At 61.6% G+C, this 26,923-nt stretch overlaps 9 protein-coding genes across 9 annotated transcripts; 3 read left to right on the top strand and 6 right to left on the bottom strand.

Moving 5' to 3' along the window:
* Positions 1 to 117: 117 nt before the first annotated feature.
* Positions 118 to 1,433, top strand: SNF7 (Vacuolar-sorting protein SNF7). Its single transcript, XM_062771309.1, has 4 exons — positions 118 to 399; positions 572 to 657; positions 701 to 792; positions 938 to 1,433. Exons 1-4 carry the CDS (start codon positions 222 to 224, stop codon positions 1,239 to 1,241), a joined length of 660 nt encoding a protein of 219 aa, XP_062627293.1. The 5' UTR covers positions 118 to 221; the 3' UTR covers positions 1,242 to 1,433.
* Positions 1,434 to 1,444: 11 nt separating this feature from the next.
* Positions 1,445 to 6,416, bottom strand: Scap (Sterol regulatory element-binding protein cleavage-activating protein). The gene is made up of 4 exons (XM_062771308.1): positions 5,869 to 6,416; positions 4,675 to 5,772; positions 4,413 to 4,637; positions 1,445 to 4,376 (listed from the first exon to the last, which is right to left on the bottom strand). The coding sequence occupies exons 1-4, from the start codon at positions 6,184 to 6,186 to the stop codon at positions 1,575 to 1,577; spliced, it is 4,443 nt and encodes a 1,480-aa protein (XP_062627292.1). The 5' UTR covers positions 6,187 to 6,416; the 3' UTR covers positions 1,445 to 1,574.
* Positions 6,417 to 7,307: 891 nt separating this feature from the next.
* Positions 7,308 to 9,166, bottom strand: lchn. Its single transcript, XM_062771307.1, has 6 exons — positions 9,053 to 9,166; positions 8,828 to 9,001; positions 8,546 to 8,769; positions 8,416 to 8,511; positions 8,197 to 8,374; positions 7,308 to 8,143 (listed from the first exon to the last, which is right to left on the bottom strand). The coding sequence occupies exons 1-6, from the start codon at positions 9,147 to 9,149 to the stop codon at positions 7,338 to 7,340; spliced, it is 1,575 nt and encodes a 524-aa protein (XP_062627291.1). The 5' UTR covers positions 9,150 to 9,166; the 3' UTR covers positions 7,308 to 7,337.
* A 123-nt stretch (positions 9,167 to 9,289) lies between these two features.
* tbp1_0 (26S proteasome regulatory subunit 6A) lies at positions 9,290 to 11,221 on the bottom strand. Its single transcript, XM_062771306.1, has 9 exons — positions 10,980 to 11,221; positions 10,720 to 10,899; positions 10,574 to 10,672; positions 10,417 to 10,525; positions 10,267 to 10,372; positions 9,690 to 10,220; positions 9,569 to 9,644; positions 9,433 to 9,525; positions 9,290 to 9,386 (listed from the first exon to the last, which is right to left on the bottom strand). Exons 1-9 carry the CDS (start codon positions 11,160 to 11,162, stop codon positions 9,375 to 9,377), a joined length of 1,389 nt encoding a protein of 462 aa, XP_062627290.1. The 5' UTR covers positions 11,163 to 11,221; the 3' UTR covers positions 9,290 to 9,374.
* A 304-nt stretch (positions 11,222 to 11,525) lies between these two features.
* On the top strand, positions 11,526 to 12,864 carry LOC62_03G004786 (uncharacterized protein; the record flags this gene model as incomplete). Its single annotated transcript, XM_062771305.1, has 5 exons — positions 11,526 to 11,668; positions 11,720 to 11,784; positions 11,819 to 11,880; positions 11,919 to 12,180; positions 12,218 to 12,864. The coding sequence occupies 5 exons, from the start codon at positions 11,526 to 11,528 to the stop codon at positions 12,862 to 12,864; spliced, it is 1,179 nt and encodes a 392-aa protein (XP_062627289.1).
* A 140-nt stretch (positions 12,865 to 13,004) lies between these two features.
* swo1 (Heat shock protein 90) lies at positions 13,005 to 15,592 on the bottom strand. The gene is made up of 3 exons (XM_062771304.1): positions 15,501 to 15,592; positions 15,237 to 15,344; positions 13,005 to 15,153 (listed from the first exon to the last, which is right to left on the bottom strand). The coding sequence occupies exons 2-3, from the start codon at positions 15,315 to 15,317 to the stop codon at positions 13,144 to 13,146; spliced, it is 2,091 nt and encodes a 696-aa protein (XP_062627288.1). The 5' UTR covers positions 15,318 to 15,344; positions 15,501 to 15,592; the 3' UTR covers positions 13,005 to 13,143.
* A 3,031-nt stretch (positions 15,593 to 18,623) lies between these two features.
* On the top strand, positions 18,624 to 20,454 carry apdF_2 (Aspyridones efflux protein apdF). The gene is made up of 4 exons (XM_062771303.1): positions 18,624 to 19,111; positions 19,170 to 19,622; positions 19,666 to 20,194; positions 20,249 to 20,454. Exons 1-4 carry the CDS (start codon positions 18,646 to 18,648, stop codon positions 20,397 to 20,399), a joined length of 1,599 nt encoding a protein of 532 aa, XP_062627287.1. The 5' UTR covers positions 18,624 to 18,645; the 3' UTR covers positions 20,400 to 20,454.
* LOC62_03G004783 (uncharacterized protein) lies at positions 20,440 to 20,986 on the bottom strand (the record flags this gene model as incomplete). The annotated part of the gene is made up of 3 exons (XM_062771302.1): positions 20,440 to 20,489; positions 20,543 to 20,552; positions 20,603 to 20,986. 3 exons carry the CDS (start codon positions 20,984 to 20,986, stop codon positions 20,440 to 20,442), a joined length of 444 nt encoding a protein of 147 aa, XP_062627286.1.
* A 1,652-nt stretch (positions 20,987 to 22,638) lies between these two features.
* TP (Aspyridones efflux protein) lies at positions 22,639 to 25,339 on the bottom strand (the record flags this gene model as incomplete). The annotated part of the gene is made up of 12 exons (XM_062771301.1): positions 22,639 to 22,723; positions 22,777 to 22,926; positions 22,992 to 23,226; positions 23,270 to 23,301; positions 23,326 to 23,436; positions 23,479 to 23,750; positions 23,853 to 24,054; positions 24,187 to 24,278; positions 24,337 to 24,573; positions 24,849 to 24,885; positions 24,933 to 24,979; positions 25,124 to 25,339. 12 exons carry the CDS (start codon positions 25,337 to 25,339, stop codon positions 22,639 to 22,641), a joined length of 1,716 nt encoding a protein of 571 aa, XP_062627285.1.
* Between the last annotated feature and the right edge of the window lie 1,584 nt (positions 25,340 to 26,923).

Below are 26,923 nucleotides of genomic sequence, written 5' to 3'. Positions count from 1 at the left end.
TGTCAGGCTCTGCATTGTCCCTGACACTGCGTATCAATCCAATGCAGCAATGGCTGCATCATTGTGTTGGCTGTTGGCCACCCAGCAAAGGCACACACACACACACTCAGCGTCGTTCGCCGTCAGCACGACTTGTCGCCTGGGATCACACCTCTCTCCCTCCTCATTCCTCCCCTCTTCTATCCAACAACACCCCGCCCGACCCGACCCCACTCCCCACCATGTCCGGCTGGATGTCCTACTTTACCGGGCGCAAGGACACGCGCGAGCAGGCGCGCGACTCGATCGTGACGCTGCGCCAGCAGCTGCTCATGATTGAGAAGAAGGAGGAGCACCTGCAGAAGAAGATTGAGGAGGAGCTCAAGAAGGCCAAGGCGAACGCCGCGACCAACAAGCGGGGTGAGTGGCGTTGTTGGGGCGCGGCGTAGTGGACGACCGCCGCCGTGCTATGCGGTGCGCTCGCCGGCATCGTCGACGACGACGACAACGGTCGGGTGGAGCGGCGTCATCGCTCGCTCGCTTCACGCACGCGCGCTGGGAACTCACCAACCATGGCTAACACTTACCCCAGTCGCAACCGCCGCCCTGCGACAGAAGAAGGCGTTCGAGAACGAGCTCGACAAGCTCGCGGGTACACGGCTCACGCTCGAGACGCAGGTGGGTGACCAGTGTCGTTTCCACCACTCTAACCCACGCCCAGGTCAATGCCATCGAGTCGGCCAACCTGAATGCCGAGACGATGCTCGCGATGAAGAAGGGTGCCGACGCATTGAAGTCGATACACTCGACGCTGTGGGTGTTTGTTTGGGTTGGGTGGGGGTGGGGGCGGAGGCCGGGGCTCGGGCCTGGGTTTGGCTTGTCCAGCCTGCCTCACACCTCGCGCCTCACCTCGCTCTGCCCCGCCTCGCTCCGCTCGGCGCCGCTAACCCTCCCCCAGCAAGGTCGAAAAGGTCGACCAGACAATGGACGCGATCCGGGAACAGATGGACCTCACAAACGAGATTTCCGACGCCATCTCCAACCCCGTCGGCATTGTCAACAATATCGACGAGGACGAGCTCGAGGCCGAGCTCGAGGCGCTCGAGCAGGAGGAGCTCGACGACCGCCTCAAGGGCGCCGACCACGTCCCGCTCCACACGCCCGCTTCGCCCGTCGGCGCGTCGCGCGAGCGCACGCACGCAGTCGAGGAGGACGACGAGGAGGAGCAGCTCCGCCAGCTGCAGGCAGAGCTGGCCATGTAGTAGTAGTAGTCGGGCCCAACCAACACTACCGGCATCGCCCGCCCGCCCCCCATACAACAAGCACCTATACCGCAGACCCATTTCATACTACTCGGCCTGCACCATACACCCCACCCCAGGACATTCTGGGTACTTAGGATCCCCCCCGCCGGGGTCATGTACAACCATCTGTGATGCGACGTCTGGTTTTAATCATTCTATTGGCACATATTCATCTCGCTCTATGCCACGGCGTGAATACAACAACAGTGGGGTTAAAATACCGTTTAATCCGAGGCCCCGAATCAATACTAACCGAACGCGCGTCCCAACTGTATCCTCAGCTGAAGACGCTTACAAGTTGCCGTTCTCTGTCCCGCTCTTTGGGAACGGTACGGTGATCGGGGGCGGCCCGTCACCCGGGTTGGAGCGCCGGCCAGGTGGGGCAGCACCAGCACGGCGTGGAGGAGGCGTGTTTTGGAACTGGGCTCTACGAGGGGTGGAGATTGCAATGGTCGGCGCGGGGATCGCGGGGCGTGGTGGGGCTGTCGAGGATGACGCCGCCGCACGGCCAGGCGCCAGCGCCGGCATGGCCAGCACACCTACGCGGTTGCCAAACCCAGCGAGCATGGCACGCAGGCCAGAGGCGCGGACCGGGCGGACGGCAACATAGCCGAGCGGCTGGTGGGTAGGCACCGAGAACGAGCCGACGGAGGAGGGGAACGACGCGCGGCCATTCAGGCTGAGCATGCGTTCGGTTCGGCGTGCACGCATCGACATTTCGCCGTCTGTAGGGGATGCGGGAGCACCAGGAGGCACGAGGTGCGTCCCGGTGTGGCGCGGCGCAGTGGGGGTCTGCGTCGGGCGCTCAAGAATGTCGAGGGACGCCAGGTCGACAATAAGCGAGACCCCGTTCCAAGCTGCCGAGAGATCGACGGCCCAGAGCTCCCACTGCGAGTCGTCGATGCCAGATCCGGAACGACGTACGCCGACAAGCGAGTTGTCGTCGAGCACCTGCCAGCCGCCATGGCGAGCGAGGATGGCGCCGAGTGGGACGACCTCGACGTCAGCCCAGGGTGAACGTGTCGTTGGCGACGGGTCGTCAACTACAGCCGACATGGACAACGACGACAGAGCCGTGAATGACGTCTGTCTGTCCAGAGGCGAAGGTGGTCTTTTGTCCTCTAGCGAGTCACGGAAGCCGCTCAAGCGCCGCGCACCGTGAGATGACACCGGGAAGTCGCCATTGGACGGTGGCTGCAGACTCGACATCTTCATTGGTGACGCGTTGGTGCTCTGGTGGGCTGAGAGGCCACCAGACACGTTGCGCAGGGCAAAGCCGAGAGGCGGGACCACAACGCCGTCTGAACGAGCCGCGAGGCTGTGGACACCGAGGCCCAGATTGTTGAGCGTGTCCTCCAGCACCGATGGCCGGCGTGGAGGAGGGCATCGGCAGAATGGCACGCCTCTGCGTGATAAGACGCGGTCAATGTACGTGTGGGTTGAGGTCGAAGCAATGACGAAGAAGCCGTCCGCAGAGTGCGAGTCGCACGTCGTGCACCGTGTCACGAAGGGAGCCGCGACGGTAACATTGCGGATAGTGTCGATGGCCTGGGTGAGGACGGCGACGGCCTCACCGTCCGAGTCGAACACCTCGACTCTGCCAGACCGTCTTCCGATGACGACGATTTCCGTGAGCTGCTCGTGCCACTCGACACGCCCGCGGCCGACAGCCGTGACACGGTCCGCGGCGTCGGAAGACGACGCCAGTGGCGCGGAAATCCACTCGCCGTGCTTCTTTTCCCAGAGCGTGACGCCTTCAACAGTGGACACGAGGGCCATGGGACCAGTGTCGGTAGCGAACAGGTCGACACGGGACGGTGCGTTCGAGCCGGCGTTGGTAGCCGAGATAATATCCACAACTCTGTTGCCGGCACACGTGCGCACAGCGCCGTTGGACAACGCCACAAGGAGCTGTGGCTGGCCCAGTGGGCGACCCTGCGAGCCTTGGGGCGACGCTGTAAACGGGTCGTCGATGCCGTCGCGCGAGTTGTCGAAGACCATGCCCGTGACTCGGCCGCCCGAGCAACCCACTTGGCAGACGCCCAGCGAAGTAGTTTTGGTGTCACCAGCCGTCGACCAGAGCTGTACAGCGCCAGACCTTGTAGCAATTGCAACACATTCGCCGTCGTCTGCCACAGCCGCGCTCACGATCGGGTCGCCTTCGTTAAGTTCTGAAGACGAGACCATTTCGCGGGTACCAGACGACCTCTCGTCATCGGCAAAGCGCCAGATGCAGATCGAGTCGTCTACGCCGACCGAGACGGCAAGCCGACCATCTTTGCTCGTGGCAATGACGTCGACGTCCATCTCGTGGCTTGCAGGAAGCATGTGAACGCTAACGCTGGCTGCGAGGGCCGCCTTGGACGTCTTGTTGGTGCTTCCGCCGTCATCAGACTCCTCGTCCGTGGCTTGGCCGTCTCCAAGTCCAAGGCGGTTCCGCCCGAGGCGGCTACGCTGGGTAGCAAGGAGGTCCGAGTCCTTGAGAAGGAAGAGCAGGAGGATGTAGAGCGCCAAGGCTGTAGAAGCCTGCGGGACAATGACTGCCCGGGCAAACTGCAGTAATGGGCGGATACGGCTGCGGACAAGGTTCCAGTATGGAATTTCCAGCTTGCGAATGTCCGCAGGCAGCATCGAGTGGCCAGTTTGGGGGAAGACGAGGATGGACGATGGGGGCATGTTGACGCGTACTGATGGCAGACCAGCTGGGTTCAAGGCCTGCCAGAGCATCTGCGAGGCTGACAGCTTGTTGAGGTTGAGAGCCGTTCCGGGATGTGATGTGGGTCGTGATGAGGCAGCTACCGACGACGTAGTGGTGGGAGTGTAGCCGTAGAAGTTGACAGCGTTGCTCGAGATGGACCGTCCCCGCTCGGTGTAGTAGTAGAGGACTCCAACACATGTGAGCATGAGGATGAGGGAGCCGCTCTTAATGGTGCGGCCACGAAGAACCGTGCGCCAGCTGAACCGGTTCGATTTCCGCGAAGCCCTCCGCTTGGCGGCTTCATCCTCGCGGCGCTGGGCCTCGGTCGAAGAGAGTCCGCCGTTGGACGCAAGCATGTCTGCGAGCTCGAGACGTTGCGCGTCAATGGACAAGACCTGGTGGGTGAGCAAAGGCAAGGCCAGGATACCCACAGTAAGGAAGAACGTGTTCAACATGAACCAGTCTGTCACGATGACAACGGACGCAAAGACGCAGAACTCGCGCACTGGGCGGAGGTGGACGCAGAGCCAGACAATGCCGAGGAGAGCAAGGTCGGTGAGGGAAGTAAGGGCGATGGTCGACCCGACCTTGCTGAGTCCGATGCCGATGCGGACCGGGACCGAGTGGTCGAATGGCACGGAGAAGACGGCTTTTGTCTGCACTGTCAGCAACTGCCATCTTGATGCCACTCACCAAAGCCGACATGTTCTCCACTCCGACAATGATAATGACGAACGGCAGCACGTAGGTAGGCAGCACTGTCTGGTGGTTGCTCCAGCCCCAGCCGTTCCAACCGAGCAGGGCGAGCACGCTAAAGGACATGACCGCGGAGCAGCACAGCTGGACAACGCCGGTGAAGGCGAGACCGAAGCGCGAGTGCACCTTGGACACATTTGAGAGCTGGAAGAGAAGGGCGAAGAGGAGGATGGCATAGCCAACAAAGACGATTCGTGGCGGGGACGACGACACGACGTCGTCGTGCGTGGCGGCCTGATAGGGCGTCGAGGAGAACGACACCGTCGACGCGCTCTGCGCGTTCGGCAAATATGTCTCAGTGAACAGCTCGGCGCCCAGCGGCTCGACTGCCTCCGCTAGCCGGGCGGCGAACGCCTGTTCAAACGCCGTGCGGTTGGACCCAACGCGGAACGGTACCGCAACGCCGTGGTACACCTTGCGGCTGTCGGCCACCTCGGCCTCGTCCACTGCCTCCCCAAACGTCTCCCAGAGCGCCGATAGAGGAGTCGAGCCAGGGACGTCCGTGAGGTCGGGGACCAGGAGGTAGCATGGGCCTGCTGGCTCTACGCCGCCGTCCTGCGCGACGAGATGGCGCACGCACCGGGCGCCGTCTTGCCAAGCGTCCGCAAGCGAGCGGACGGCCGAGACAATCTGCTCATCACGTGGTGCCCAGTCTGGGAGCGTTTCGCCGTCGAGCACGACCCCGACATCTGCCCAGACCACGCGGAGCACATCAATTTCCCCGTCGCCCTCGGCAGTGGCAGTGGCGCCGCCGCCTTTGCGCACGGATGCCCACGCGGCGTCGTGCGAGCCGGGATCACCCGCCGCCCACCACGGACCCCACTCGACGGGGGGGAGGAGGGGCGGAGGCGGTGAGAGGAATATTTCTCTGACGGGCGTCGAGAAAAGCCCGAACGGCGCGTTGCGCGCTGGCCGGACCCCGGGGGCCGGGGCGCGTCCCAGCGCCGAGCTGTCGAGGTGTTTTTCGAGAAACGCAGCGAAGGAGGGGTAGAAGAGCGTCGTCATGACGAGGCAGTCGATGAGAAGGGTGCGGATCTGCGCGTGTCAGTCAGCTCTGCTGCTGCGAGGATCGCGATGGCACCGCCGGCTCCCTCTGGCCGGCGGCGCCCGTCTCGGCCTCGGCGTGCGTACCTGGTTGCGCGCGCAGTGTTCGCCGAAGCGGCGGAACCCCTCGCGGACCCAGCCGCGCGAGCCGATCGACCACGCTGTCGAGAGCGATCCGGAGCGCTTGTGCGCGCCGCCGTCGGGGGTCTTGCCACGTCGGCGGGCGCGTGTTGGGCGCGAAGCAGAAGCCGAAGCCGCTAGACCGGGGCTAGGCTGCCCTGGGGGTCTAGACGCCGGCGACGGCGCAGCCGACGACGACGATGCCGACGCCGACGACGCGACGTGCCGCTGCCGCAGGGGGTTGAGCGACGGCCCGGCCGGCGCAGGCGCACCGAGCCAGGACATGGGAGCTGGTGCGATGGGGTGTTGTGGGTAGGTCGGGGGTGGTGGTGGTGGTGGAGGGCGGTGGCTCTTATCGCGGCATTGGGGGTTGTGTGCACGGGAGCGGGGTAGGCAGGGGTGCGTGTCGGTGTTGCTGATGTGTGTATGGTCGACTTGTTCACAGGGTTGTTGTTGTTGTTGAAAGCAAGAGAGATGGATGTGCGATGCGATGGTAGATGGGGGGTCAAGTGTAGTAGTAGTAATAGTTGTAGTTGTGAGAAGTGACGCCCGACCGGCATGGAATTCAATGTACACAGCCAGCCAGCGGCGGCGCCGCGGCAGAGACGGCGGCGACAATGTACCGGCACGCGGCGGCGGTTGGCACCAGAGGGAGGGCCAGGCGCGCACGCACTCAACCAGCCAGCCAGTCCCGTCGTCGCTAAACGGCGCGGCGGCGGCGCGTCAAAGGAACTTGTGCGCGGTGGGTGCAAAACTAGGCGTGCCGTGCCTGGAATGCAAGGCGAATGGCGCCTGGCAGCTGTGGCCCCCCAAAAGTCGCTCGCACCCCTACGTCACTGTGACTCCAGTGCAATGTCCGCCCAGTCCACCTCCGCCGGCCTGCCTGCGTCCCTCGGCGCTCTCATGCCTCGTCGCCGTCGTACCATGCCATGCCGCCGTCCTTTGCAATCTCGTACCATTCCATCACGCTGGAAGAGACGTACCATGCTTCGGCTTTCCCGCTGCACATATCGCACTTTCCTACGCGCCTATCATGTTGGCCGCGGTTCAATGGCCGGATGCCACAGGCTGTGCAGATGAGGCGGACCAGGTGGCATCTTTTCTTACGCAGCACGTCGGGATCGCGCGCAGCAGTGGGGCTGGGCTGGCTGGGTGGCCTTCCTCGCGAGCGGCCCTTCAACGGCAGAGGTGACACCTCTGTGAGCCTACGCGACGCCAGCCACTTCTTCCTCGCGTTCTCGGCCATGGCCTAATGAGCCTTCGACCCCCTCGCAGCCCTTCACATCCCTCGTAACCACACCCCCGAGATCCCCTCGCTCCACTCTCGGTCGAACAGCCAGCCACATGCCACACGGCGGTGCAGTGGCAGTGGCAGTGGCAGTGACAGAGAGCTTGTTACAACGTCCATGGCGTCCATGTCTAGATTTCTACTGCCACTACTGAGCCGCATCTCCGTCGCCCGCTGGCTCAGCTACCGGCTCCACATTCCAAGTGCGCGCCAGAGCAAGCCAGAAGCGAGAGTCAGCAGACCCGCGGCCAGACCAAGGCGACAGGCGAGACGCGCCGGTGAGCTCGCGCAGGTCAGCATCGCTCAGCTCCCACTTGCCCGCGGCCACGGCCAGCAGCCGCGCATACAGGTGGTGTGTGTTGTGGCGCAGCTGGCCGAGGATGAGGCGGCCGCGGCGCGCCGTGTCGTCTTGGATCGGGCCGTCGTCATCTGCAGCAGCGGCGGCGAGGTTGGGCAGATCTTGAGCGTTGTCGTCGTCTTCGTCGTTGCCCACTTCGTCGAGCTCTGGCCGCCCGTCGGCACTCAGGAGGTGCTGGAGCGTGTCCTCGTCTTCTTCGAGCGCGATGGCTCCCACCCTGCCTCTGCCGATCGCAAACTCGCACACGCCAACACAGAGGTTCCAGAGACGTTCGAGGACCTCGAAGACTAGCAGCCACAGTCCGCCGCGACGCGACGTCGCGCTGAACCCCACCGTGCGCGCCTGCACGCTCGTCGGCGACTCGTCGAGGTACACGAGCGAGCGGTAGAGGACTAAATCCCCAAACGAGTACGACAGGGCCGCGGTGGTGGGCCGCCCGCCCTTGGGGTTGGGCGACGTGCCGAGCACCACAGGCGTGGCCGGCGCTTTGGGCTGGGGCGCGCGCACGTCCGACCCGTCAGCAGGCAGCGACTTGGAGAAGTCGATGAAGATGTCGTATGCGTCGGTGTGCGACTTGAACACGACGTCGGAAGTTGCTGCGTGGTGGTGTCAGCTGCACGCACGTTGCCTCCCGCTCAGCTAGACCCACTTGCAACCCAGCCGCCGACGCGTTTCTTCAGCTCGTCGAGGTCCATAAGCCCGACGTTACCGAGCCACGCCGACGACCGCGCACCAGCCGTGACCGCTGCGGCGGTGGGCAGGCCCATGGCCCAGACGGCCCACGCGAACGCCGCGAGGGGGAGGAGGGGCGGCGTGCCGTACAGCAGCTGCTGGGTCAGCTTCGTCCGACAGGCTCTCAGCTACCCACCACGCGCTGGCCCGACAGGCTCGCCTTGTACACCGTCACGATCGACGGCCCGAGGATAGACAGCAGCGCAGGGACACACGTGACGGGGTGGGCGGGCTAGCGTCAGCTTAGCCAGCACATAGCAACTCACGCTCGTGCGCGCCAGCCGCTCGGCGAGCGCCCTGCCCGACTGGGTGACAGGCGCGCCGAGGCTCGGGGCGGCGTACTGCTCCCACACGGTGTCGAGGTACGCGCTGGCTGCGGCCTTGTCCTCGCCCGTCTTGGCGAACGGGTTGTCCAGGCCCTCGAGGCGGTCGTAGATGTCTTCCAAGGGGCCGGCGAGGTCGAACAGGTTGTCCGGTGCGCCGGGGGGTGCTGGGGCCAGTCAGTGGTCAGTGACGCTGCCGAGGAGAATCGAGCAGGGCCGACGTACCCAGGACCACACCGATCGTGCCCATCCGCCGGCCGCGCCCGCCCTCTGCTTGGCGGGAACGAAACAGCCCCACGCCCGGGAACCCGTGGTGCGCGAACGTCACGACATCCGCGTCGAGGAGGTGCAGGCCCGACGGCAGCGTCGCGTGCTCGATCAACTTCGGCGGGAGCGTCTCTGGCACGACACGTCAGCGGCGCAGCAGTGGTGGCGACAAGCTAAACGTACCCTCCGACAGGGAGCGGTAGTAGGCTACCTCTTGCCCCTTGAGGTCGTCAAAGTGAGTGAGGAAGAGCGCCGCTATGGGCGGGAATGTTGGCGGCATGGAGGTGGTGATGTGTTGGTTGTCAAGGTTGCATCATCGCCTGCATCGCAATCATATCGCGGTGGAGGACTTGGCACGCGTCGCTCGTTTCGGCCGTGGCCGTGCTGTGGATTCAGAGCCACGTCCTGCTGCCACCATGCCTCTGTACTCTGTAACATATCATCACATGGTATCTCTCTACATCTGACTTCTCCATGCATGCACACCCACACGACCGCGACGAGCTTAGGCAAAGTACTGTAGAGTCAGCGGATGTCACGCGCCAATGCCGACAGCCACTCACATGGTGCTCCTTTGCCTTGCGCGCCTGCACCTCCAGGATACCACCATGGAAGTGCTCGTGTGTGAGCTGCGATGCGCCTTGCCTCAATGCAAGCTGACGAGTTAGCTTGCGCATCATGGCAGGCGCCGTAACTCACCATACCAGCCTCAACACAGACAGCCTTGAGCTGCGCTCCGTTAAAGTCCTCCGTAGATCGTGCAAGCTCCTCGAAGCTAAGTCTGTCAGCCAAGCCCCCCATAGAACCACCCTGTACTCACTTGACGCCCGTGTGGTTGAGCTTACGCGCGTGGATCTGGAGAATGTTCTCACGCGCAGACTCGTTGGGCAGAGGGAACTCGATCTTGCGGTCGAGACGACCAGATCGGAGAAGGGCAGGGTCGAGAATGTCGATACGGTTGGTGGCGGCAATGACCTTGATGCGCTGGTCAGACGAGAAACCGTCGAGCTGGTTGAGCAACTCGAGCATGGTACGCTGCACTTCACGGTCACCGGCCTTGTTGCTGTCGAAACGCTTGGTGCCAACGGCGTCGAGCTCATCGATGAAGATGATAGCGGGGGCCTTCTGCTTGGCGAGCTCGAAGGCATCACGAACAAGCTTGGCACCATCACCAATGTACATCTGGACAAGAGAAGGACCGGCGAGCTTGAGGTAGCAGGCGTTGGTCTGGGCGGCACATGCACGAGCGAGCAGCGTCTTGCCGGTACCGGGTGGTCCGTACATGAGACAGCCCTTGGGGGGCGTGATGCCGAGAGTCTGGAACTTCTCGGCCTGCTGCATTGGCAGGACGCTGGCATGTCAGTTGGAGCCAAATCCCAGAGCGGGTGATAACTCACATAGCCTCCACCAATTCCTCAATCTGCTTGTCGAGACCACCAATGTCGGTGTACGTCTCGGTTGGTCGCTCGTCGACCTCCATGGCCTTCACACGCGCATCGTACTCTGTGAAGTGTTAGATGAATTCAAAGTGTACCTCATCTACGCACCATCTGGGAGCTTGTCGAGGACAAGGTACGAGTCCTTGTTCACACCGATAAGGTCTCCTGGGCGGAGCTCCTCGTGGGGGACGAGGCCGATGATGGGCAGGAACACGGTCTGGATATGTCAGCATGGCTCCAAACACCATCATTGCGCTGGGCTCACCTGGCGGGTCGAAGTCTTGATGACAGCGCACTTTGACTTCTTGGCGTTGTGCTCGTTGTGCGCGGCACCCTCCTGAGTCTCGGCATCGACGTCAAGAATCTGCTTGGTCAGGCGGGTCTGGAATAGACAGAGCTCTGGTCACCCACCTCGACGACCTTGGACACGAGGTACGGCAGCACCTTGTTCTGCTTGATCTTGGTCACGTTGTCCTGGATCTTGTCGACCATCTGGTCGCGCTCGTGGGCGAGGCGGAGGTTCTCCTGACGCATCATCTTGACCTCGTTGTCAATCATGCGCGCCTGCATGCGAATCTCCTGGACGTCGGACTGGTTGTGTCAGCAGGTGCTTCTCGGCAACGTTGCAGCGAGCGCCATTCTAGCGGTCCACAGCCCTCCACCCCACTCACGCTAAGAACGTGGTCGGGAATGTCCTCCCAGTTCTCCTCGACGGGCTTGGGCGCCTCCTCCATCTTGACGTCGTCACCAGCAGCAGCTGGCGTCTCGGCCGCGGCGTTGGAGCTCTCGGGCTTGGTGTCGGCGGCCGTGGGGTTGGGAGGAGGAACGGGGGGGTCCTGTGCTGCCTCGGACATGTTGGCGAGCGTGTAGTTTGTAGGTAAGAAGTGGATAGAAACAGCAAGGAAAGTCACAGACTTGTATCGACCACAGCGACGAGTGATGCGCGGCGGTGGTGTTCGTCACTGTCAACGATGGCGACGGCGGGAGCAAATTGGGCGCGACTCGTCACCCTCGACGAAGTGATGGCTTTTGTAATGGAAGCAAATGGAATCTATTACAAAGAAGCTCGGGCATTGGGATTCATTACAATAGTCATTAAGATCACGTGCCGAGTGACGTAAGGGAAAGGTCCGCAACTCGAGGTGGTTGAGGTGTGCAGCTACATTCTCCATGTCGCGTTTCTGCATTCTACAACGCCCAACAACGCACGCCACGCCATGCGCTTCTCCACGCGCAATGCCTTCTACCTAAGGGCATCAAACTACCGCGTCGTGCCGCTGTTCCTCTACCTCGACGAGCGCCATGTCGACTGGATGAGCGAGAAGGTGCTCAATCTCGTCATCGAGGATCTCAAGGACAAGTGAGTGCGCTGATAACTCGCGCTTCGAGATACCAGCTCTGACACCATCAGGATGGAGGAGCTCCTCACGATCGAGCGGTACGAGAAGAAGCACCGCGTACACGTTGAGCGTGGAGGTGAGCTAAGAGTGGTTTCTCCAGCTCACCCCAGACACATACCAGTACTGCTACTTCCTTCGCAAGACGACAAGGACTGAAGTCGTGCTTCTCAAGGTTAGCTTGAAGATCTGTGGATAAGCTAATAATGCCAGAAAAAGACGTTCTCATTGCGCCCACCATCACCCCCACCTCCAGCTCCAGAGCCTGCGCCTTCAAGCCGGAAACGCAAAGCCCCGCCACGGAGCTCGCGCGCGAGGACGCGCTCTGAGAGTGTGCGCGCCGACGCAGACGAGGACGACGCAGATGAGATCCAGGTAAAGACAGAGGACGGGGACTTTGTGCCCGAGGACGCGCCGTCCCCACCAGAGACGAGCATCAAGGACTGGAAGCCAGACGTCAAGCTCGCATATCAAGGTAGGGTCGCCTGCGCTTGGCACGGCTGACCCGGCAGGCTTTGGCACCTCGTCGGTGCAGCTCGTGCTCATCGTGGAGCCGTACCCGCCCCTCCCACCAAGCCAGTACGCGCCGCCGCTCTCGCGCCTGTCTACGCGCAGCGCGTCGATTGCGGCGTCCCGTTCGCGCTCGCGCACGCAGGCAGGCGGCGGGGGCACGCGATACTCGTCTACGTCGCTCGCCCTCGGCGCGCCCAAGCGCGCGACGCCGCAGGTACACGCGCCGAACATGCGCAATGCGAGCCGCAGCGTGTCGGCGACACCCGTGCCCAACTCGCGGCGCGGCGGCTCGAGAGACTTCAGCGTCACCCCCGGCCCTGGCGCCATTGGGGCAAACCGCGCACCGCTCTTCATCCCCCGCGACACGCCGTTCGACGAGGACGAGGAAGACGAGGACGAGCACGAGGCATACGCTACCGCACTGCGGGAGGGACGGCTGCGTCTTCCGTCTGTCATGGAGCGCGAGGACTATGACGACGACGAGGAGAACCCCGACGACATGCCCGAGACTATGATGGCTATTGGCGAGCGGCTGGTGCGCGCGTCGCAGATTGAGGAGAATGTGATTCGGAGCGTTGGCGGTTGGGAGGAGCGGGGTGAGGGTGAGGAGAGCGCGGTGTTGGGGCGCGAGGAGCCTGGAGAGTAGGGAAGATGTACTACATGTTATGTTATTGGCACTGAACGGAGTGGCATCTTGGGGGCTACTCCAAACACTTGGACGCGAGCAATTGAAGCAAAAATCGAGCGACTGCGTTAGCAAGGTCAAGAACAAAACTCGAACTGCAATTTTAAACATCACGACTATGAAACAATGCATTCACTCTCAAACATCATATCATGCAAATGATCTGGCACTACCGCACTGGTACGCGCCATTAAGTTCTTCAGACTAGGTCTGTCGACTTTTGAAAAGCGGGGGAAACGCTTAGTCGACCTCCTCCATCGAGCCGCCGGCCTCCTCGAGGGCAGGGGCGTCCTCGGTGGCGGGGGCGTGGGCCTCGGCCGAGTCGTCGATCGAGAGACCGAGCGAGATCATGCGGTTGATGCGCTGGGCGAAGTCCTGGGGGTTGGTGAGGGAGAAGCCCGAGGTGAGGAGGGCAGTCTCGTAGAGGAGGACGGTAAGGTCGCGGACAGTCTTGTCCGACTTGTCCTCGGCGACCTTGGTCCTGAGCTCCTTGATGATGGGGTGGTCGGGGTTGAGCTCGAGGGTCTTCTTCGAGGCCATGTACGACGACATGGACGAGTCACGGAGGGCCTGAGCCTTCATGATACGCTCCATGTTGGACGACCAACCGAACTGGCCAGTGACGAGAACGCAGGGAGAGTCGGAGATACGGTTGGAGACGACAACCTTCTCGACCTTGTCACCAAGGGTCTCCTTGATGGCGGCGCAGAGGCCCTCGTACTCCTTGGCCTCCTTCTCGCGGGTCTCCTTCTCCTCGGGGGTCTCCTCGAGCTCGAGGCCCTCCTTGGAGACCGAGACGAGCTTCTTGCCCTCGAACTCCTTGAGCTGAGTGACGGCGTACTCGTCAATGGGGTCGACAAGGAGAAGAACCTCGAAGCCCTTCTTCTTGAGGACCTCAAGGAAGGGAGAGTCGCGGATAGCCTCGAGAGACTCGCCGGTGAGGAAGTAGATCGACTTCTGGATCTCGGGCATGCGGGTAATGTAGTCCTTGAGCGAGGTCTGCTCGTCAACCGACTTGGTCGAGTGGAAACGGAGGAACTCGGCGAGCTTGTTGCGGTTGGCAGCGTCCTCGTGGATACCGAGCTTGATGTTCTTGGAGAAGGCCTGGTAGAACTTGTCGAAGTTCTCCTTGTCCTCAGCAATCTCCGAGATGGCCTCAAGGGTCTTCTTGACGAGGTTCTTCTTGATGACCTTGAGGATCTTGTTCTGCTGGAGGGTCTCACGCGAGATGTTGAGGGGAAGGTCCTCCGAGTCGACGACACCAACGACGAAGTTGAGGTACTCGGGCATCAGGTCCTCGTTGTCGTCCGAGATGAAGACACGACGAACGTAGAGCTTGATGTTGTGGCGCTTCTTCTTGGTCTCGAAGAGGTCGAAGGGAGCACGCTTGGGGATGAAGAGGATCGACTTGAACTCGAGCTGGCCCTCAACCGAGAAGTGCTTGGTGGCAAGCTGGTCCTCCCAGTCGTTGGAGATAGCCTTGTAGAACGAAGAGTACTCCTCGGGGGTAACGTCCGAGGGGTTGCGAGTCCAGATGGGCTTCTGCTTGTTGAGCTCCTCGTTCTCGGTGACCTCCTCCTTGACGGTCTTGGTCTTCTTCTTCTTGCCGGCGGCGTCCTCGTCCTCGACCTCCTCGATCTTGGCGTCACCCTCCTTGGCCTCCTCCTCCTCGGGGACCTCCTTCTCAACCTCCTTGGTGACAACGAGCTGGATGGGGTACGAGATGAACTCGGAGTGCTTCTTGACGATCTCACGGATGCGCTTCTCCTCGAGGTACTCCTTGAGGTCCTCCTTGATGAAGAGCTTCATCGAGGTACCGCGGCCGAGACGGGGGCCGTCAGTGTCCTCGGTGATGGTGAAGGTGCCACCGGCAGCCGACTCCCAGATGTACTGCTCGTCGTCGTTGTGCTTGGTGGTGACCTGGACCTTCTCGGCGACGAGGTAGGACGAGTAGAAACCGACACCGAACTGACCGATCATGGAAATGTCGGCACCCGACGAGAGAGCCTCCATGAACGCCTTGGTGCCCGACTTGGCAATGGTACCGAGGTTGTTGACAAGGTCGGCCTTGGTCATACCGATACCAGTGTCGCGGATGGTGAGGGTGCCCTCCTCCTTGTTGGGGGTGATGCGGATGAAGAGCTCCTTCTCAGTGTCGAGCTGAGAAGGGTCGGTGAGAGCCGCATAGCGGATCTTGTCGAGAGCGTCCGACGAGTTGGAGATGAGCTCACGAAGGAAGATCTCCTTGTTCTGGGGGACGTGTCAGCGTACATTCTCGCTCGCTCCCAAAGGCAGTGTGCTATCTTGAGCACCAGTGCCAGTTAACAACTTACCGAGTAGAACGTGTTGATGATGAGGTCCAGAAGCTGGCTGATCTCGGCCTGGAAGCCGAAGGTCTCGGTAGCACCGGTCATGATGTTTAGAAGTTATAGAATAAAATACTGGAGGAAGGTGTCAGTTTAAGTAAGATGTCGAAGGGGGATGACGAGGCGCCAGCAATGTGTTTCTCTCGAGCCGGGGGAAAAACTCGGTTTCCCTCGTCTCGTTGATTGATCGCTGCTGCTGCGCCCCGTCGTCGTCGTCGCTGTTTCACTCACCAGTTGGATGGGGGGGATGGTGTATCCAGATGGAACTGGTGGTCTAAGTTTTGTGTTTTGCTGAAGCCAAAAGCAGAAGAGCTGATGAGCAGTGCTTTGTTTAAATGTCAAGAGCATGATCGCGTCGTGTCCACCACCCACTGACGGCTACCCACCCAGGCCACCAGCCTAGCATCGTCGTCAGAAACCCTGCCGATTCTACCAGCTTCCAACTTCTTCCTCCACCCAGGGAGACCTTCCCCCGCCAGCGCGCCAGTGACTTCGAGGCGACCGTGGAAAAGTCGATCACTCAGGGACTTCACGTGGAAGCCACGTTTTGGTAATATCTGGTAGGCGCCAGAAGTCGTAGGGCACCTTCTCGCATGCCTAAGGAGGTGCTTGACATCGCGACTGACCTCTTAAAGGGCACGACTTGCCTCTGATCTAGTTGACCACCTCATCATCACCCCATGCTCTCCCCTCGCTGACGCCTGTCATGTGGTCATCGAACTGAATGTCTTACTAAGCATTACCAAGCTCAAGCCTGACATGTCAAGGTCGCTGATGACGCCTGTTGACTGGTGTCGTATCTCGGCGTCAACAAAGCCCGAGGCCGGCTCCGACAGTGACCACCTTGGCCGGGTGTCTAGCACGAGCTGACATATCAAACTTCGTGACTGTCAACAGAGTCATGGTAGTTGGAGGTCCTGGTAGCGGCAAGGCCTACAGACTAGCGTAGCCGCAAGACGGCTACTGGACCCTCGGTGCCATCGGCGTGGCTCTCGGCGGCTGAGGGGACGCTGCCGACACCGCGGTGGGTTGTGCAGGCCACTGGTGTCACTACGGGGAGCTACAGGACGCAAAAGTAAAAGGACGTTGCAAGCTACATAATCACCAAACCAGGACAACAGGGTGACAGCCAACGTCGCGCAGCTCAGCAAAAACAGATCGAACCACTCCAGATTCCCGTTGCCAATCTCCTTCCTCCTGAGACAGGTTCGAATTCTGCGAGTGGGATCGAACCGCCGCCATGTTAACCAGAGGGATCCAACAGTGCGGCTGTTGTTCCGTGATCACCACGACTGCACACCTAGGTGCGGTGCTGGTGGAGCGTGCGCTCGGCCAAGAGCCCTGTGGTGCGACGGGGCTCCGAAGACAGGAATACTCGTGCGAGCGGTCGGGAAGCAGGGGTGGCCCCACGCCGCGCCGACACACAGGCTGAGTCCACACACGCACAAAAGAGTACCTACCCCCACTCCAGAATCCCGGTCGCCAATCTCCTTCCTCCTGAGACAGGTTCGAATTCTGCGAGCGGGCTCGAACCCCCGCCGTGGTGACCAGAGGGATCCAACAGAGCGACTGCTGTTCCGTGATCACCACGACTGCACACCTTGGTGCGGTACTGGTGGGGTGTCCGTTCGACCATGAGCGCTCAGCCGAGGCTGGGGCACCGGCAAAAGGCAATGGACCCGGTGCGAGTTGGCGAGGTGGCCGCGCGACGCGCCGGCCCGCAGTAACCCCACACTCACACACAAAAGAGTATCCCCGCCGCTCCCGAACCCCAGCCGCCAGTCCCCTTCCTCCTGGGAGAGGTCTGGATTCAGCGAACGGACTCGAACTCCCGCCATGTCGACCAGAGGGACCCAACAGTGATGCTGTTGTTCCGTGATCGCCACGACTGCGCACAAGTGGTGCGATGCTGGGTGGAGCGCTGGCTCGCCTATGGCGTCGGCGTCCGACTCCTGCCCTCCTCATAGTGATAGTCAGCCTCCCACGAGTGGCACTTGGGCTTGGCGTTGTCAGCTCCACCATGGCTAGATGGCGAGAAAGCGAAGTTGGCGTTGGGCGATACCTGGACAGCGTGCGGCAGCGGTCTCTGCACCCTCGTCTGGAGCGATGTGTTGTGTCGCTGAGCAGGCGAGGGGCTGCAACGGCTAACACGGCACGGCTGTTGCAGACCCACTTCGCAAGCGCCGACCGCGACATCGTCGATGCACCGTTGCCGTGTGTTGTTTGTCACCAGTACACGTGTATGATGTATGAAGCACCACACAGCGCCGCACTGACGACAGCCCGCCGATCATTGCCAAGCCCGCACACTGAGCGAGTTACATGGGGTCCACAGGCTGCAGGGTCTTTCAACTTGCTTAGTCGAGTCAGAGCTGCACCGATCGCTTGTGGGTGGGCGTGCACGTCGTCCGTCTGGGGACTACTCCGCTATGTTTTTGTCCTTCGTGTCCTTCGTTTTTGCGCGCCACGCGCCCACTATACCCACCTCTCTGCACTGGTGACCCGTTAAACTCCAGCGGTGTGAATGTGGAGGCTCGCTTGTCAAACTCCTCCCACGACAGGCTGCACAAGATGGCAGGCGACGAGGGCTGGGAGTCACTGTGGTTCAATAGATCAATGAAACGGGACGTCATGGGCCGAGCCTGGGTTAGCATCTGCAGCGCTGCCTCCTTCAACCCGGTGCACGTGGGCTACTGAACTGCTCCTACCCGGTGTGCACAATAATCGAGCAGAGACGATAAGTCCGTCGCAGTCTTAAGTCCGGTCGCGATGCCACGCCAGCCCACATGCCACACATACGCAATCGAGTCAGTCAGTCATATCAGCCGAACCGACCACCGGCCAGTTTTAGTGTGCGCCCCGTTGCTCCCAAAGTCGCCGAGAAGCGAGGTTAAGCCTAACTCACACGCGCTCCGATGCCTCGTGCACCTCGGGTGTTTGTTTCACGCGACTACTCGACTGGCTCGACTCCACGCGCTCCACCGCACGCAGCGCAGAGCACACGCATGCGACGACACTCACTACTGGGCGGTGTCACGACCCGCCCACCCACCCACCTGGAAAGCGGGATGTAGCAGCGCAGCAGCGTCGGCGTCGCCCGAAACGCCCGCCAAGCAGCAGCTGACTCGGCCCACGGGCCGAGCGGCACGGGCGCGCGGGGCCGGAGGGGCGGACCCACGAGGCGGCCGGACCGAAAGAAAGAAGGGTTTGCAGCAGCAGCAGCCGTTACCCCGCCCAACTGTCTCGCAGTCGCGAGTCAAGCAAGGCAGCGCGCGACCCACTCCTACTCGAGCTGAGCCGTGTCGCCGCCGCGTGTGCGTTGCACTATATCCCACGGGGGCGCGAGCATGGCTGCTGCTTCTTCCTGATAGCCACCATGTCGCCCACGGACGACGACAAGAGCTCGTTCCAGACCGCCGAGTCGGGGGCAGAGACGTTCCACACCGCGAGCGGCGGCGGGTCGGGCGGAGATTCCGGCCACCACCAACACCCGGCACTTGTGCGCATCCTGTCCGGCGCGCAGGGCCCCATTGTCGACAGTGCGACGAGTGCGGGCGTCGAGGCGCAGGCGGTCGTCGAGCTCGCTGCTTACGGGCTCGACAGGCGACGAGGGGATCTCGAGCGCTCGGCGTCGCGCGCGTCCTCGCGCCGCGGCGGCGTCGAGGCAAAGGCTGGGGAGGCAGAGGGCGAAAAAGTCAACACGCAGCCAGAGGACGACGACGGCGATGGCTCAGCGGCCACTGTCGTCAACGACGACGAGCCCAAGGACGACGAAGAGGTGCCCCCGGGCCTCAAGGGGTGGCTCGACCTCCTCGGGACGGTCATGGCCAACATGCTTTGCTGTGAGTTGTGGCTTCGAGGCAGTGAGGGAGTGAGGCACCACTGACGCACCCCGCCCAGACGGCATGACCCAGTCGTTTGCAGTCTTCCAGCAGTACTACGCGCACCACCTGCTGTCGCGATACTCGACGTCGACCATCTCGTGGATCGGTGCGATCCAGTTCTGTCTCTGCCCTCTGCTGGGGTGCATCTCGGGCCCGCTCTTCGACGCAGGCTACCTGAAGCACCTGATCCTCTTCGGCGGCGTGCTGTACGTCTTGTGTCTGATGATGGCGTCGATCTCGACGCAGTACTACCAGCTCCTGCTGAGCCACGGCATCGGCGTGGGGATCGCCATGGGCTCGTTCTTCTCCCCCTCAGTCGGCACGCTCAGCCACCACTTCGCCAAGAGCCGCTACCGGACCTTCGCGTACGGGATGCAGGCGAGCGGCAGCGCCGTCGCCGGCATCGTGTTCCCCAGTATACTGAACGCGCTGCTCCCGCGCGTCGGCTTCCCGTGGACCATGCGGATTCGTAAGTCGCGTGGCTGGTGACGACCGACGCTGACACGACGCAGTCGGGTTCATCGTCGCGGGCTTCATGATCGTCATCTTCTTCACGCTGTCCACGACCGTGCCGCCCCGCAAGAAGATTGCAGTGCTCAGCCCGGCCGTGTTCCGCAACCCCGCGTACAGCATCTATGTCATGGCGGCGTGCTCGGCCTCGATGGCAATCTACGCCCCGCTCAACTTTAGCGTCACGTACGCCACGAGCCGCGGCGTGCCGCTCGACAAGGCAAACTACGCGCCGGCCATCTCGAACGGCGTGTCCATCATCGGCCGCATCGTGCCGCTCATCATCGCCCAGCGCCTCGGCCCCATCAACGTGCTCACGACGTTCTCGGGCCTGTCGGCCATCTCGCAGTTCCTGTGGACGCTCGCGCGCTCGACGACCAGCATCCTCGTCTACGACGCCTTCTACGGCATCGCGTCGGGCGGCTACGGCGCGAGCCTCAACCCCGGCGCGGCGAGCTTCGCCCCGCACACCAACCAGGCGGGGCTGTACCTCGGCATGTGCTTCTTCGTGACGTCGTTCTTCTGGCTCATGTGAGTGGGCGGCGGGGGGGCCGAAGGCTCTGTATGACGAGCTAATCCACCCAGCGGCGCACCCATCTCGGCAGCGCTCATCGACTCGAAGAGTGGATACCTCGCTGCGTCCATGTTCGGCGGAGCCGTCCTCGTGCTGGCCTTCTCGCTCTTCGTCGTGAGCCGTAGAATACGTGTCAGGCAGGTCAACAATAAGTTTGTGTAGGCAGCATCAGCATATTACTATCAGCATCATCATCACTACATCATATGTTGCATGCATTAATCGTGTGTGGGCGTGTGGGTGGAGGTGGGTCTGGGGTTGTGGGTCAGTTCGAGCTCGGCCTGATGACCCAACGGCGCACTCACTCCGGTCACCCTTCCTCGCCCCGCCTATCCGCGGCGCTTGGGGTTGAAGCTCTTGTTGACAATCTCGATACGGTTGCCGTCAAAGTCGACGACGTTGGCGGCGTAGTAGCCGGGGCCAAAGTGGTCGCGGTTACCGGTGGGCGACTCGAGGGTCGCGCCGGCCGCGACCGCAGCGTCGGCGGCAGCGTTGACCTCCTCGGGCGAGTCGGCAACCAGGCCGATGTACAGGCCCGTCTCGCCCGCCTGCCGCTGGCGCAGCCAGATGGAGCAGCCGATCTGCCCGTTGCCGTAGGCGGCCTCGAGGAAGCCGTGCAGGTCGGGCACGCCGGCGGCGGTGCTCTTGTGCAGGCCGAACTCGCGCCAGCCGAGCGAGGCGAGGAACTGCTTGTAGAACGCCGCGGAGCGGGTCAGGTTGGCGACGGAGATGTAGACGTGGTCGATCATAGTGGGTGCTGTGGTGGTGGAGTGGGAGAGTTGGTGGAGCTGTTGTTATGTCGTCAAAGCTACCCGCTGCGTCGATATTTATACGCTGAGGTCATTGTGGAGATGGTTGTCTCCTCGATGGACTCGGTCCACTCGGTGGACTCGGGACCGACCCACCGACTCCCGGGCCGCGGACTGCGTCGGCAGTAGCGCGCAGTACACGTCAAGTCCAGTCACCCGCTGCACTACTATCATGCATGGATATCCGCGCACGCTGTATAAAGAAGCGAGACGACGGCGTGCTTTTCCAACCTACCTCCCTTTTCCAACCTTTGTAACCCCGCCGGGCTGGGGCGAGCATTGACGTCATCGATGAGTGGTGGCAGTAGAGTGGATGAGGCATCAGGTCCGGAAAAGCAGGAGGGCGTGGACACTGGCCATGGTGTGCACGGCGTCGTGTCAGACGCCGTGGGCGCCATCGTCCGCGGAGCCCTCGGCCCCGTGCATGTGCGTGGGCAGAGTGCCGACAGCAGCGCTTGCGAAAGATGGGACGACAGCTTAGCCGAGCCTGCCTCCGGCGGACAACGAGCAACCATCACTAAGCGGGCGCTCCGGAGGCCGCTCATGACGGCGCTGGCAGTGTGCTCTATAGAGCTCGTGGCCACCGTCTACACCATCGCGCTGCTACTGGTGCTACAGTCGGCTATGCTTGAAGCGAGCCACGGTGGACAAGAGCTCTGGGGGCGCAGAAGGGCGGCGGGTGTGCGCGTCGCTCGCGCCCGTGACCTCGACTTTGGCTCCTTTGAGCTTTCTCTCTGGCTCGTCCACAGTGGGCGACAGCTGTGCCGCGTCTGTCAGTCACAAACTTCCAGCACCGCGGGACCATGGTGTACATATGCCCTGCCATTTACGGTGCTTGGCACAGTCGTCTCCTCAAGGGATATCCATTGTCTTGTGCAGTGGGTGCCTGAAGCCAAGGTGGCAGCCAGGTAGGTGGTGTCGCGGCGATCGTGGCGCGTCAGTCGTGACGTCCGGCCATCGAAATCCTACGACCTCTCCTGGTACCCCGCTCACAGCGTGCCCCGTCGCGCCGACGACAACGCGGTGACCACAACACATGCATGTGCTCCACGCAGCCCGCAACGCCCGCCCTCAAAATCCGCAGGCAGGCAGGTGCGGCGAAATACACCCGGCCGGCCGGCCAAGCCAAAAAATCCAGGGCCGGTCCCCGACGGTCAACGTATGCCCAAGTCCATCCATCCACACCAACATGTAAATCGTTTTGCATAAGCAGGTTTTTCCTGTCCGCTGCGCGCGCGCATCGTCGTCGCCAAGGATAGATAGCGCGGCGGTTGCAGTCCGAGATATGATAGCATACGTCTGCCGGCCGGCGATATGCATAGGGTTCGAGATGCTTAAATTACGGACTGGCCTCGGAGCCGTCGATATCTTATCGTTTGCCATCACCACTCAGCGCCGTTGTTACTAATCCACCAGCAACCAACTCTGCACCCCACCGCACACCCCACACACATCACAGAATACTGTATACATTAAGGACACATCTAAGAACGAGTGGCAAAGTATAGAGTCCAGTGCTGTAGTTTTCTCGCGACACTCTATCATATCTCTACGAGGCAACCGAGCCTTTCGGGTACGCCGAGGTCCAGCGTTTAAGCAACAGCGTGCACGGAGGCGCCAATCTTGTTCATGTTGTGGGCGCGGATAAACGCGCCGATGATAAGAGCAAGACCAATGCTGTGTGGCACATCAGCAAAAGTCGAGTCAGGGTAACCGCCACATTTACTCACGCGATGAAGATCGGCATGTAGCTCTTCGAGATGGCAAGAATGTAGGCGTGAATGACACCGGGGCGAAGCGAGGGGTCGATCTCGTAGATGGCAGACGTAGATTGACGGACCAGGTCAAACGGCGCGTCGGGGGCGAACTCCTTGAGGTACCTGTTGAGGTAGATCGACTGAACGGTGTTGACGATTCCAATGCCTGAGATGTCAGCATTCTGCACGACCTGCGCATGAACGACTTGCCAATGGCTGCTCCTGTCAACTGGAAAAAGGACACGACGCCCGTAGCCTGAGGGATGAGGGCAGGGCGCTTCGTGTACTCGGCTTGCGCGGCTAGAATAATATTCTGGAAGGTGAGGCCAATGCCAAAGCCGGAGAGAATCTGGTAACCGATGACCTTAGCGTTCGAGGTGTTCTCGCGAATGGTGAAGAGGAGACCGAAGCCGACAGCAGCGACTGGGGTAGGTGTCAGTGGTGCTCGTTTGAAGTGCCCAGCCACTGCGAGTGTCGGCTCGACCCGGCCGCCACCGGCTTGGGGTCGAGCCTTCCTCTCACAGCGTCCAGACAAAGGAGGTGAACTCGCTAGGTGGCCCGATTAAGAGGAAAGGGTAGTAATGCCCGAACTTTGTGACGAAACCGCCGGAGACGAAGATGCCGACACAGACGCTGGAAGGTCAGCACCTTCCCTGCCACTTTCCTTCAACCCACATGATCATGAACGGGATGATGTCAATACCCGACTTCTGGGCCGAGTGTCCACGTCCTGCCTGGTAGTAGAGCGGGAGCTGGTACGTGCCGCCGAGCATGGCCATCATGAACATGAAGATGGAGCCCGAGCAGGCGAGGATGGTGCGGTTGGTGAGAATCGACATGGGGATCAGCGCGTCGTGGTCGAGGTACCACTCCCAGAGGAAGAACGCAATGACGAGCAGGCCGCCGATCGTGAAAAGGACGGGGATGCGCCAGTTGGACCACTTGTACTGGTGAAGGTGTCAGCAAAATAGGTTCAGGGTGGCCTTCCTCGACGGTTTCCTCGATCGGCCCGCCAGCCTTTCTCGGACCTCTCGAGAGCGAATACTCACGTTGTTGCCGCCCCACTGGAGGGCCAAGAGCAGGCAAGTGATGAAGAGAATGACGAGAGCCGAGCCGATCCAGTCCATACGGCGAAGGGTCTCGCCCCAGGTCTTGGGGGCGTTCTCGCGCTGCTCGGGCGAACGGGCGGGAAGGAGGAAGACAACGGCGGCCGCAGCGACACCACCGACGGGCAGGTTGATCCAGAAGCACCTGTGGAGGGTTGGTTAACAATGTCATGGACGTTTAAGGTGGGAGGGAAGGTGAGGAAGGAAGGTGGTGCCACATCGACCAAAGTGCCACAACCTCCACCTCGGCCTGTCAACCACCACTATCACCACTCACCAGCGCCACGAGAGGTGCTCAGTAAACACACCGCCGAGCAGAGGACCGATAACGGAGCTGATCACAAAGATGAAGCCGAAGCCCGACATGAACTACGAGGGCAGTTAGTCAAATGATCGTCACCCTCCCCAGAGGGCATGTTGAGCTCACCATAGCGCGCTTCTCAACGGCCGTGACGACAGCAATGATGGCAATAATCGAGACGAACATGCCCGAGGCACCAATGCCCTGGATAGCACGGGCCACGATGAGCATGATCATTCCGTTCGCCAAGGCACAGAGGAGGGATCCGAGCTCGAAGAAGAAGATCGCGCCAAGAAGAACATATTTGGGCTTGATGACGGTGAGTAGCTGTCCGACAAGGAGGATGAAACCACACTGCGTAAGCTGCAAAGGTTAGCTCGTGAATCCATGTCTGCGATGTGTAGCAACGCGAGGTGAAATGACGAGCGCTCGGGGCGCGTTGTGTGGCAGCACACATTGTGACGCCACCGAGTCCCCGTCGCAAGGAGCAAGGAGCCCGACGGGCGCCGTACGACCTCGGTCCCCGAACTATCCGTGTTCACTCGGAGCCGAGGGGCCGTGTGCAGCAGAACAGTGGGCACACAACGAGCACAAAGGCCCATCCCCCTCGGTACGATTCCGACAGAACCAGTACTCACGAAGTAGGCGGTGATGATCCAAGAGACCTGGGCGAAGCTGCCACCATTAGCGTCTGCATTTCCCACGCATGCAGCCCGACTCACGCATTGAAGTCGGACACGATGATGGGGATGGCTGTCGCGACGATCGACTGGTCTGCGGAGAACGTGTCAGGAAAACATGTCCCCGAGGTTGTATTGCGGGGAGAAAACGCGGAGACATACCAAGGGCAAACATCTAGGGTAACCGCCGTCAGCCAAAACCTAGCGACCAGCACACAACGCGTCCGACTCACAAACACGGAGAGCATCATGGCAAGGAAAACGAGGAAGAGACGCATGCCGTGCAGGACACCGCTCTGGTCCTGGACAGGGGCGGCGGCCTCGCCGTCGGCGGTAGCCTCAACGGCTCCTTCAGACTTGACCTCATCGCGGTCGCCCGCGAGGTCGACCGACCCGTGCTTGGAGGGCGTGTCGGTCAGAGTAATGGCGTCGCCGGCTGGGGTAGCCATGTTGGCGTGAGTATCCTTCTCTTTCTCCAGGAAGGAGGAGGACATTGGAGTAGTGGAGCAGATGAAGTAGGGAGGGAGGGGAAGGTTGTGCGAGGTGGGGTAGCGAGAGTTCTTATGTTGGGGTGGGTGGGGGGGTACAGGTGAGTGAGGTAGGTACGGGATACAGTGCGGCTGAAGCCAACAAGGGGAGGGGAGGGCAGTAATATGTATTATTGCCTTTGCCCGTGCCGTGGAGATTCGGGACCGAGGCTGCCGTCGTGCCGATTAGGTATACTCTAGTCAACCTCGAGCTCAAGCAACGTGCTCGTGCAGGTTACAGCTCCGGATTAACTGGCGTGGCATGGGCGGCGGCGGCATGGACGGTTGGTCAGCGTGGTGCAGGTTCTTGCCGACCGACGGCCAAGCCAAACGCCAGCGAGCGAGCCAGCCGCAATCGAGGAATCGGTTACGCGTTGTATCGGCGCGGCGGCGGCAGCGGCAGCAGCGGCGCCTTTTGGTGTGTGTGGCCGTGCGCGCACACCCATTCGAGACGAGCGAGCGAGTGGGAAGGCCGCGGCAGGCGGGCGGGCGGGGCGGCGGCAAGTGTGTGTTGGGCCCAGCGCGTGAAACCGGAACGGATATTCCGAGAGGAGCGAGATTGCGAGTGGGGGGTGAATACCTCGGCTGCCGAGGCGCGGATCGCTTGCAGGCCTCGCTCGCAGGGCGGCTTGACCTGGGACGATGGGGCCAGGACCGGCGTGAGCTTGGCACCTGCTGCCTATGCACTCCTGCATGCCGCTATACCGGCTCCAAACAAGTCCACTCGACGTAGCACTCGCCACTGTGTTGCTGCTGCGCTTGCACGCCGACGAAGATATGGCCTTCGGCGCTGCACCTCCGGTCGCCGAGGGAACAGTCTCTGAATTGGTACCAGCCAAGTGTATCTCACATCTGTTGCAGGGTGCCTGGCTGCTTGGCCGAGTACACCACTGGTGTTTTTTGGTTTTCGACCTCTTGTTGGCATTTGCAGCATCGAGGCCGCCGGCGACTTGGCGCCACCCTGACGTGCTCTGACCGTGAGGCGGCGTCACTCGACACACGGTGCGCGAGCCGCATGGGCCGCGTCCTGCCGTCTCTGCCTGACCTCGCTAGGTTCGTTTGAGACCTGCCCCCACCCCAACTACTCAGGGCGAGCCCGAGACCCGTACGACATGCTCGCCGACACGCCGACACGCCGATGCAAAGGGATCAAGGTGAAAGGCGGCCAGTCCCACTTCGTTTATTTGGGAAGTACCGTCTCTCCTGTCGGTCACGGAGGCCGAAACCCCTGATTCTCGGAACCGACGCCTTCTGGAGTCGCATGCCGGCCCGCCTATCCGACCGAAGCGATAACAACGTGGCCGATTAGCGCGCCTAATCATTCGGCCCGCCTATCCATCATTGTTTACAACCTTGGCTTGTCCATAGATCCCCCGAGATCGACAACCAGTGTGCATCTTGAGGCGCGCACAGAAGCCCCACCACAGCAACCTTCTGCAAGCGCCCAGAGGCGTCATCGAGACTGATACCCCCGGCAAATGCTTTGGATCCTAGTTGCAAAGTGAC

This window comes from Vanrija pseudolonga, chromosome 3 (assembly GCF_020906515.1).
Source record: "Vanrija pseudolonga chromosome 3, complete sequence".
NCBI lineage: Eukaryota > Fungi > Basidiomycota > Tremellomycetes > Trichosporonales > Trichosporonaceae > Vanrija > Vanrija pseudolonga.
The sequence above is the reverse complement of the archived record's forward strand: the minus strand, read 5'-3'. Positions and strand labels throughout refer to the sequence as shown.